Consider the following 11,850-nt stretch of genomic DNA (forward strand, 5'->3'; position numbering starts at 1 on the left):
CTGGTATCTTACTGGACGAGTGATGTGGGTTGGGAACCCTCCTACCTGGAGGGTTGGTTCACTGCTCTGTTTAGACACCTACTGAAGACCTCTCTCCCCAGGCACATTATTTAGTTAGCATTTGTTTAAATTATTTTATCTTTGTTCTTAATGATGGTTTTATGTATATTTATTTTTAACTGGTTTGTATATTTTAGCCATGTTTTATACAGTGGTACCTCGCAAGACGAATTTTTCGCAAGACGAATGCGTCTTGCGATCTGATGGTGACTCGCAAGACAAATTCATTTTGCGAAAAATTCACCTTGCGAATTGTGGTTTCCCATAGGAATGCATTGAAATTTAATTAATGCGTTCCTGTGGGCAAAATTTTTTCCGATGCATTCCTATGGGAAACCACGATTCGCAAGGCGAATTTTTCGCAAAACGAATTGACTCGCGGAACGAATTAAATTCGTCTTGCGAGGCACCACTGTATATAATTTGACCTGTGCGCCATTTGGATATTTTTATTTTTTGAGCAAGCAGTTTATAAATTTCCTAGATAAAATTGTAAATAAATAAGTATCATGGTGGGGGGAGGGGACTTCATCTCCATACTGTGTGCTGTGTAATCCCGCATGGTCCCGCCTTGTCTCCTATGCTCTTTAATAATCTATTTGAAGTCCTCAGAGGGTTTGGAGTGAAAGGTCCATTGTCTTGTTTGGAGAACATCCTAGGTTCATTCTCTGGTATATCTAATTTTAAAAGAACCTTAGGTATCAGGGATGGGGAAGACCCCGTTAGAGGCTTTGGAAGGCAGCTACCAGCTACAGTACGCAGCACTGGAGCAGATGAAACAATGCTCTGACCATGTATAAATGTGTTCATATTTTTAAAAAATGGTTCAGTGACCCCCCCCCCACCACCACCAACATCAAACCCTGATGTTAAATAAAATGCAGTGCTAACAGCGAAGGTGCTAATTTTAGTCACACAATTTCTCATATTCACTTTGTGAATAGAATAATAAATATGAGATTTCATTCTAAACCTCTTGCCATGTATCTTGCAGAGGACAAGAGGCTGCATGCCTCTGAATATCAGTGCTGGGGGACAACAGCAGGAGAAAGCTATTGTGGAATACTCTGCCAACAGAGATTCGCCAGGCACCTTCTGCTTCAACTTTTCAACACCTGCTGAAAACTTTTCTATTCTGTCAGGATTATGTAGGCAATTAATAATACAGCTTTCCATTATTTCAGATTTTAAAATTGTTTGCATGGGTTTTTGTCGTATGATTTTAGGTTTAACTTTCAGAAAACGCTCTGAAACCAGGCATATGAATATTTTGATAAATATCATGCCTGCATGCAGGATTCCTGACAGCACTTGGCTAGCCACAGTGGGAAACACAAGGCAAGACTTAATTAGATTTTGGTCTGATCCTGTAGAGATCTTAAGTTCTTACTCTTTAATTGTTCAGAATATGTTCTTAGGAGATACCCAAAGCTGCATATGCTTAGCTGATTTGACTTTTATCTCTCTGTTTCAGGACAGGCACATTATCAAACTTAACTGCACCTTGCAACGCCCAATGTAGATGCTTGCGTTCAAACTATTTACCAGTCTGTGGCACAGATGGAGTCCAGTATTTTTCTGCGTGTTATGCAGGATGCACCTCTACTGTTACTATTCAAGACGGTTCAAAGGTATTGCCATTTTATATCATGGGTTGAGAATGCAGAATTTACCTTAGGTCTAAAGGGTGGCAAAATGAATTTGGCTGGTAGGCAGGGTCCTTATTTCCCCCACCCCCTGCAGGACAGACCTGTTAGTCACCTGATGCCATCTGCCAATCGCCTGACAAATCTGCCAGTCACCTGATAACACCCGACAGCTTCAAAGGGGCTTGCTCTCATAGGGAACTAAGAATGAGCCCCTTTGAAGGTGCACGGTCAGCTGATTGGCAATGAAGACACATATTCAAAGGGACTCGTTGTAGCTGCTGATCAGCTGATAACACTGGTTAAAGTCTATTTGGAGGCATAGCCAGCATTCAAACCACATTTGCAAGTGAAAAACTTCAGTGGGGCTCACTGTCACTGCAGATCAGCTGTTTGGATGCTACACTGAGCCACTTTGAATGTGCACTGTCAACACCAGTCAGCTGACTGGTGCTGCTAAGCGAGCCCTGCTCTCCAAGGTACAATCAGGAGCGTACTTTAAGCTTCCAGTTGTTCTACTACAGCCATGCCTTTGCCTACCCCGCACCTCATGCCACATATGACATTTGTGTGGTGCAGGTGAGTGTGGTTTGTCGAAAACAGCTTCTCAGCCCAAATTGGGCCCACTGGTCTGCCTCTGAGTTCTGGGTGCTAAAAGTGTTTACAGTGTTACCTCTGGTTACAAACTTAATTCGTTCCGGAGGTCCGTTCTTAACCTGAAACCGTTCTTAACCTGAAGTACCACTTTAGCTAATGGGGCCTCCTGCTGCTGCCGCCGCACGATTTCTGTTCTCATCCTGAGGTAAAGTTCTTAACTCGAGGTACTACTTCCGGGTTAGCAGAGTCTGTAACCCAAAGTGTTTGTAACCCGAGGTACCACTGTATTTAGCAAACGTGTCCTTTTCAAATGTATATTAATTCATTAATTTTCTTAATTATTATTAGCATTCATACAACACTTGTATGAATAGCATACAAGAGAAGTTATTTTCTCAACACAAATTTATTAAAGCATGTTTTGGGGGGTTGGTCTGGTAATCTGAACTCTTCAGTTCAGATAGATCTTGATTCTTCCATGCTCATCTATATATATATACCGTGTTTCTCATATTATAAGACATGTCTTATATTTATTTTTTCCTCAAAAAAACACACTATGGCTTATTTTCAAGGGATGTCTTATTTTTTTCCTCCTCCTCCTGCTGCGGCCAGCATTGCTGCTGCGCCTATCACTATGTCTTATTTTCGGGGTATGGCTTATATTCCTTGAATGCTTAAAAATCCTGCTATGGCTTATTTTATGGGTATGTCTTAAAATATGAGAAACAGGGTAAAAATGTAGGCATTGTGCGCACAGATGTAACAGCCTTTCTCTGTAACTGCTGAACCGTAATGTAACAAATTTGGCCACAACGTACCTTGCCCAACAGGGAGGGATCTGTCATGAAAATTTTTCCAAAAAACCCACACCTTTCACACCTAAAATAATGATTAAACACACAAAAAAATTGGTGCCCACAAATAACACCACAAAATTCCACAGCAATCAACTGAAAACAGGCCCAACATTGCCCAGCAGACTGAAGAGGCCGCGGCCAGACTAGACAGCTTCCCAGACTAGGCCAAGTGGAGATAGGGGCCTGCCTGGGTGGGATGGGCCCCCCCGAATAGGGGGCAGGGATAGGTAATGAGTCAGAATAGGGTGGGGGGGAGACATAGGGATGCGCCCATGTAAACATAACACATGAAAAACAGGGGGACTCTGAAGGTGAGGGGAGTCTGAAGTGGGACTCTCAGGCTCCATTTAACAAACTGAGCCACCACATGTTTTTTTATGAAACCGAACAGCTTGGGCGCTCCAGAACACACCTTCTGTTTAATAAACACCTGGCAGCATTAGGAAGTCATTCATCATTTCCCCTAACATACACTTGGGAGCACGGCGAGGGATTTTCGCTTTTTAATTTAGCGGGCGTTGTGTCACATGTGAGGCTCCGGCAGCCATTTTAAGTAGGGGCAGTCGTGCCCCTTTCTCCGTAACTGCTGAACCGTAATGTAACAAATTTGGCCACAACGTACTTTGCCCATCAGGGAGGCATATGTCATGAATAAATTTCCAAAAAAGCTACACCTTTCACACCTAAAATAATGATTAAACACAAAAAAAATGGTGCCCACAAATGACACCACAAAATTCCACAGCAACCAACTGAAAACAGGCCTTTTGCAGCAACAAGGCCCATCATTGCCCAGCAGACTGAATAGGCTGCAGCCAGACTAGGCAGCTTCCCAGACTAGGCCAAGTGGAGGTAGGGGCCTGCCTGGGGTGGGGGGGTGGGGGGCGAATAGGGGGCAGAGATAGGTAATGGGTCAGAACAGGGTGGGGGGAGACACAGGGATGCGCCTGTGTAAACATAACACACAAAAAACAGGGGGACTCTGAAGGTGAGGGGAGTCTGAAGTGGGACTCTCAGGCTCCATTTAACAAACTGAGCCACCACATGTTTTTTATGGAACCGAACAGCTCGGGCGCTTTGGAACGCGCCTTCTGTTGCTACAGGGCTGTGGGGCTTTGCTATTTGGTCCCCCCCCCCCAACAACGCCCAAATCATACAAGACCCACCAAAATAAATGACAACCCCAAAAATAAAATTAAACAATAATAACTCCTGCTTCTCATGTTCTTATTTCAATTTTTTAAAAATCTAAATATATAAAAATGTTCACGGTGAGTGCGCAGGGCCCAATGTATGGAGATACAGGGGGGGAGGGGTACAACAGTCCCCGGGGACAACAGAGGGCTCAGACAAAAGTAAATACTGGGAAATAGAACCCAGAAACTGACAGTTCCTTCTACCGGGGGGAGGGGACAACACTCCCCCGGGACAACAGAGGGCTTAGACAAAAGTGCATGCTGGGAAACAGAACCCAAAAGCCGACAGTTCCTTCTCCAAGGGTGGGGGCCAAGGTATGGAGAAACGGGGAGGGGCCAACACTCCCCGGAGACAACAGAGGGCTCAGATGGGGGGTGGAGGGAGGAGGGGGCTCAATAGCTCATGAGTCAGGACAGGCTGGGACCAGTCACAGGGATGTGCTGGAGGGGTGGGGGGGGAGAAGGGGACTTGATAGCTCATGGGTCGGGACAGAGTGGGGCCAGTCACACAGATGTGCCGCGGGGGTGGGGAGAGGAGGGGGCAGGATAACTCATGTGTACGGACAGAGTGGGGGGAATCACAGGAAAGAACCACAGCAACGCGTGGCTGGGTCAGCTAGTCACTACATAAAATACTTTCATATGATGGCATGACAGCGGTGAGGATGGGATGTGGGGCCATGGGTGTACCCAGGAACAAATCGGGGGGGGGGGCAAGCCATGGTCATCCAGGTTGTGACATTTCAGCATGGAAAAGGCAAATGACACCAAAATTTTATTATATATAATTATAGCAGTGTTTTATTACAGTAGTTATATGGTAGTTATTACAATTATTTGCTTGAATTTTTTTAAATTTCTATTCTAATTACATGTCTTATACTAATATCATTTTTCTTGGGTTTGAAGAAAATGCTGAGGTTTGTTTGGTGTGGCCTTTTTACGTACCTGGACTAAACAAACCGGCAGTTGTGTGATATAGTAATGCATATACAGTCCTGCCACCATGTACACTGGTTAAAGCAGACTACTGTGCTACACAAACTCTTCACCGGGAACAGAACAGAATTCAATAACCACATCTTTTAAAGATGTAGGAAAATTAAGGAGTACTCTCACCGGAGGAGAGTATGGTAGGGTGCCCCTCTTTCCCTCAGAAAATGTTGAAGATTATGGTGTTAAGCGACCCCCAAGCTACATCTGCTTCTGGTGGTCATCTAGTCCCACCCCCTGTAATGCAAGAACATGCACCTATCCCATATGGGGATTGGGCCTGCAAAAATTTGGCTTTATCAGCACTACTATCCTGCCAACCAATAATATGCAGCTTGCCCAAATGGGGATTGAACCTGCATCATAGGGGTTATCAGCACTATTATCCTGTCAACCCAGGAATAGTACCTCAAAGTTTTGATGGGACCCTGGGGGTCATCTAGTCCAACCCCCTGTAACGCAATAATCTGCAGCTTTCTCATATGGGGATAGAACCTGCAACCTTGGCATTAATAGCACTACTATTCTGCCCAGAAAAGTACCTCAGAGATCGAGGAGTCCTAGTGGTCATCTAGTCCAACCCCCTGTAATGCAATAATATGCGGCTCTCCCATATGGGGATTGAACCTACAAGTTTCATAAAGAAGATTCCCAATCCTACCTAGAGATGCCAGGGACCTTCTGCATGCAAAGCAGGCTATCTTCACTGTGGTACAGCTCTAAGATTAGGTTAAGTAATTAGGCCCAAGGTCATTTGGTAATCTCGACAATTTAATGGAGATTTGAAAAATATAATTTATTATTGATAGAATTTTATTCATTTTCTATATTAAATATTTTTATTATTTTTATTATTTTTATTATTTTTATTTTTATTATTATTATTATTTTTATTATTATTTTTATTATTATAATTCTTACTACTACTATTACTACTACTGATTATTATAGAGCATTATTTACTCTTTATGCAAGGCGAGCATAAACTAGCAGCTATGAGAGTAAAATAATCAAGCAACAATAACAAAAGCAAAACAATGTAACTAGGATTAGAGTGATTTAGCTGCTGGCTAGGAGGGACTTAGAGGGAACCTTTACGATGCAAAAACCAACAGAGGTGACCCAGCAATCCTTCCCTGTCCCAGGGAATGGTCCACACTGAGGATGGACACTGCAACTCCGCTCTCCGCTGCCGGCTGTTTTTTTTTGCTGCGCAGGAGCTTCCCCCCCCTTTTTGCTTCTCTAGGGAGGGGCAGCTGCCCCCTCCTGCCCCATGCTGGGTACCCCCAAGTGTGGGGCTAGTCCGCTCATGCTTGCTTCTCCATGCCTCATGTGTCTAACTATGACGTGATTTTGTTGTTGTTTAGTCATTTAGTCGTGCCCGACTCTTTGTGACCCCATGGACCAGAGCACGCCAGGCACTCCTGTCTTCCACTGCCCCCCGCAGCTTGGTCAAACTCATGTTCGTAGCTTCGAGAACACTGTCCAACCATCTCGTCCTCTGTTGTCCCCTTCTCCTTGTGCCCTCCATCTTTCCCAACATCAGGGTCTTTTCCAGGGAGTCTTCTCTTCTCATGAGGTGGCCAAAGTATTGGAGCCTCAGCTTCAGGATGACATGCTAGATTTCAACTAAAGCTGGGATCTGCTACTCCACACAGCAAGATAGTTCTCATTACAGTGGTACCTCAGGTTATGAACTTAATTAGTTCTGGAAGTCCATTGTTAATCCGAAGCGTTCTTAACCCAAGGTGCACATTTTCTACATAGGCCTCCCATGGCCCCGGAAGTGGATTGCGTGTAGATCGGCGTCACGGTCCTCCCTTTCCTGTTGAAATGAAGGCAGTTCCATAGAAACATCTTCTCTGTTTCTGCTGTAATTGGTTAAGCACTTTGTTATTCAGTATTGCTAATACTGGAAATAGTGATTACTTCATTTGCTATGCTCATATATGCACTATTTATAGGTCTTCACCAACTGTGACTGTGTTGTGAATTCCAAATTTACCATTGAGAATATCAACCATGGGGCTACCCTTGGGAAATGTCCATCAAGATGTTCAACCCTGCCTCTGTTCCTTGGCTTCTTCTTCTTCACTATTGTTTTTACGTTCATGGCAGTGACTCCAACAACAGTGGCCATTCTAAGGTAGTTTTCAATCTGTTTATTTCTTACTTATTGATCACTGCAAAATGTTATAAATTTCCTCTCTAAATTTTTTAAATAAAAAATAAAAACCACTCATTCTTTTTGCCCCTCTCTGTCCTCCTTCTCTAGCACAATTCAGAAAGCAACAGAGGGTTACATCCAACTAAGTTATACTCAGAGTAGGCACATTGGAATCAACACAGCTAAGTTAGACATGCACATTCATTTCAATGGGCAGTATTGAGCTAAATAAATGTGTGAACAGAATGACTTCCGTTTGTCCAATGGGACTTTCCCTGTTCTCCTTTGGCAAATAGGTGCGCCCTCGCCTAAACTTGGACTCCCCCACAGTTGATTTATTCATCTGTGGGCAGCAGCAGGACTCAAGTTTGAAGTCATTTGCTCTCCACTGGGCATTTATTTAACAGGGACCCAAGTTAGGCACCAGTGGTAGGCATGGAGGGTTTTCCAGAGCCCTGGCAGCTGTCTGATGATGCTGATGATGGATGCTGATATCAGGCCGGACACTAATCAGTACTGGTTGGAGCTTATGATGTCATTATTATTTTTTTGCCTATTCCAGAATTCACACCAGCAGCCTGGATAGCCAAAACAGTTAAGATATTTTGTAGGCAATGATTTGCATAACAACTTCTTCTTTGTGGATAACAGTATCCCTTGCTGTATGTGTGTTTTGGAACTATCATATGATGCAAAAACTGTTCTTTGATGTTGTAGAATCACATAATAATGTTGACTTTCCTTTCCTTTCCTTAAAAACTAGACGTCAGTATGGAACAATTTACAGATATATTATTGAACTTGATTTTCTTGTTCATCATGCTTTTATTGGGTCTCTTGTTTATTCTTAAAGACTGCATTTTTCCTAAGTAGTCATTGTATCTACAAAATTACAGAATGAAAACAAAAACTGTTTTCATACTTCCAAATGAGAAGTAACAAATGGAAGCATGATTTGAAAATATAGATGAACAGAAGAATCAGTAGATTTGAAAGTTACATTGCTGCCATTTTCTTAAACTTTAAATCTTAATGTATTTTAAAATTGGATGAGCTTTTCATACCAATTTTGGTGCTGTGCCTCACTGCTGTTTTAACATTTGTATTTTTAAGATAGCTATGCATGTTTTATACTGTCAACCATCCTCATAATTTCTGCTTGAAGGATGGTATAAATCTCTGTTAAACAATAAATCAAACTTTGGTTTACAGGTGTGTACCAGAAAGACACCGATCATTTGCGATGGGAGTTCACATGCTCTTTCTACGAATTTTGGGTATGTTTTCTAAAACCTCTATACTTAAGTAGGAACTAAGAACAATGGTCACAGTTCTAAGGATCACAAGTGCCCCGAGGCTCCATAGTTATCTATGGAAAATGAAGGATCAGGATGTTACCTGTACAAATGCAGGTAACAGGTGACTGGATCATGGCTGACGTACACTATCATTAGCTCTGTTCAGGCTCAAGTTTAAAACATATCTTTCTTATGTTGATATTGACTCTGGAGGAGAGACCACACACTTTTTTTCCAGGGAAAAAACAGCTTTACAAACAAACAAACAAACAAACAAACAAACAAACAAACAAACACCACCACCACCACAACCCAGGGGAAAACTGTCCCCCCCTTTTTTCTGTTTTTTTTCCAGGCCTTTACATCTCTACCGTACTCCGCTACTGCTTATCAGCCAAATTTGACCAGTGGATTGGGCCCCTCAGAGTGTCTCCCGTCACTGAAAATTGTTGGGTGTGGGGATTTGCCCTCCCTTGCTTCAACAGTTCCAAATTTGTCTGATAGTTCTGTGTTAAGAACTTTGCCAAGCTCTATGTTTCATTTCCATTTTGATGATATATCAAGCGAAAACTTATTAAAGATTGAGGAAAAACATCAATATGGTGACGCTAGCTAGTGTGTACATTCAAAGGGCATGATGAAGGCACAGAGAAATGTTTTTGTTTGAGAGAGCACATTGCAGAGGTAACTGAGAACAGGAGGACCTGGATCATAATCTGAATCTTAAAATATTAAATATTTTAACATTTTCCATAGTTTTAGACATATAAACTACGTCTTTAAGTCTTGCAATCATGCATTTTGTTAAAGGCAAAAATATATTTATATTATTCTGGAACGCTTGAAGCTTTAATAAGAGCCTTCTTTATTGGCTATAGAAGTCCAGTATTGGTACAACATCTCTATTTTTACAGCATAGTTTCCGCATCTGAGTTTGCATTTTCAGTTGTTGTTTTTCACCACTCCATTTTCTACAGGCAGCATACCTGGACCAATCCTGTTTGGTGTTTCAATAGACAGTACCTGTACGCTATGGGATATGGATAAGTGTGGAGTTAAAGGAGCATGTTGGACCTATAACAACCACAAAATGGCCTATATGTTAGTGGGCATAAGTAAGTATCTCTCCAAAGCCTTGTGCTCCAAATAGTCTTGAGTCTGAACAATTCCAGTGAAGATATAGGATGGGGGAGGCACCTTGCAGTTAGAATTAACTGTTTTATTTCTCATTTGGTATGCTAAGCAAACTGAATGCATGGTCTGAGGATCAGCAGTTTCTGGTTTTTATTGCTCACTAGGGGCAACCTAAGGTGCCCTGGTGCTTGCTGGAAGTTACTGTGACAGACATGGACAGATGTCTGTTTCATATGAATGCAGTGATGAGACCATAAATGGCTGACAACAGACATGAAAGAGGAAACTGGAAGTCATCCCTTGTTAGGACAGACTCACCTGGTAGGGTGGAGCTGCAGCAATAGCCTCCCAACAGAGGTGTCGCTGCGGCTTACCAAGATGGGGGTGGGGTGGCTACCTAATGGTGAGACTGGCACTTCGTGGGCACATTGTTGGAACCAATCAGCTGCCCTGGTTGATATGGTCACACAGCCTCAGCCTTGCACACTGGTGGAAGAAGCTGGGTGTGTGTGGGGGGGGGCACTGCTCCGGCTGTCATCCCTAAGCGGGGGTGACATTTGGCACTTCATCCGCCCGTGACTCAGACTCCCATGCCTACTGCGAGCCACTGGGGAAGGAGCAGGGGGGCAGGTTCCTCCTTCTCCCCTTCCCGCTTGCCTGCCTCCTTCCCATCCTCTCCTCCAGCCGGGAGTCACAGGCGGGCGGTCCACCGTTGCCCCGTGCTCCTGGCTGGAGGTCGGTGGGTGTGTGCACGGTTATCCCACCCCTCGGAAACACACCCGCCCTGGGCAGGGCGGGCATATGCTCCGTCTGGCAGGCCTCCCTCTACACAGAGCGCTACTTCTGCCTCTTTCTATAGCCCCCTCAGCTGGCCCAGTGCCAATTGTAGACTGCAGCTTAATTGGCTGCCTTTTAATTTATCAACAAATCAATCAATGTATGGAATACCAAAGCTTCAATATAGGTTTATGTTTTTGAGATCTCCAAAGAGGTGTGAAATCAATCTACAACACGATAAACCGGAAGCTATCGCTAATTGCTAATTTAGCCAAAGGGAAATGGTTAAAATGCTGCAAATCTTCCTTCTTTCCCTTTTGCAGGCGCCATTGCCAAAATCATGTCCATCAGTTTTTATACTACAGCAGTTTTCTTATATAACCCTCCACCAGAGCAACTGGCGGATTCAGTGAAGAAAGAAGAAGCAGTGACTTCTGTACAACTTTAACACGACGAACCCCTAAATTTTTCATAGAAACTCTCACTCAAAAACTAAGACTGAAGCGATGGCTTTCTAAGAATGTGTCATAGCAGCTGGCTCTGCTAAATATGAATCATGCCAGCATGGGAGCACATCTTGAGCAACTGTTTCAAGTTTTTTTAAACAAACAAACAAACAAATAAATAAATAAACACAGCCTGTCAGGATTATTTCAGTCACCTCAAACAATGTTTCATTCAGGAAAAATTACCATGAGGTTGGATCCAGACTTCCCAGAAATACAATTTCATTAAGAGTATTCTTCCACTAGGTGAGAAGATGAGGAGAAGAGGAAATATTCATTGATTTCCCACTTCCTTCCTCAACCTCCTCTGACAACCTCCCAAATTCGCACCAGCCTGGGAGGAGGAGGGGTTGGGGGTTGCAGAGGAAAGAGGAAACTGACAAAAATTGCCCCCAGAAATAAACCTCAATGGGAGGTACCACTGGATCAGAATCTCTTCTGCAAAGAGAAAAGGCAAATCTGGATCCACCCCCCTAGAATGTTGCAGAACATAAAATAGCACTTTGTTTTAATCTTATGTCGAAGAGATCAAGCCTTCGGAGGCACATTTAAATTTTATGTTGTTTGCTTCTGGTCATCAGCAGCTGGCTTTAGGAGTTTGTGGGCCACCAGCAGA

At 43.3% G+C, this 11,850-nt stretch overlaps 1 protein-coding gene across 1 annotated transcript in view; it reads left to right on the forward strand.

The window, feature by feature from the left end:
- SLCO4C1 (solute carrier organic anion transporter family member 4C1) overlaps nt 1–11,392 on the forward strand; it is a 36,023-nt gene extending 24,631 nt beyond the window's left edge. Inside the window, exons 9-13 of the mRNA XM_035100188.3 lie at nt 1,535–1,691; nt 7,317–7,498; nt 8,732–8,796; nt 9,795–9,932; nt 11,052–11,392. Of these exons, the coding sequence (XP_034956079.3) occupies nt 1,535–1,691; nt 7,317–7,498; nt 8,732–8,796; nt 9,795–9,932; nt 11,052–11,176 (667 nt within the window). The 3' untranslated portion in view covers nt 11,177–11,392. The remainder of the gene's footprint in view (nt 1–1,534; nt 1,692–7,316; nt 7,499–8,731; nt 8,797–9,794; nt 9,933–11,051) is intronic.
- The last annotated feature ends 458 nt before the right edge of the window (nt 11,393–11,850 follow it).

The sequence above is a fragment of the Zootoca vivipara genome, chromosome 10 (genome assembly GCF_965207765.1).
Source record: "Zootoca vivipara chromosome 10, rZooViv2.hap1.1, whole genome shotgun sequence".
Classification (NCBI taxonomy): Eukaryota; Metazoa; Chordata; class Lepidosauria; order Squamata; family Lacertidae; genus Zootoca; species Zootoca vivipara.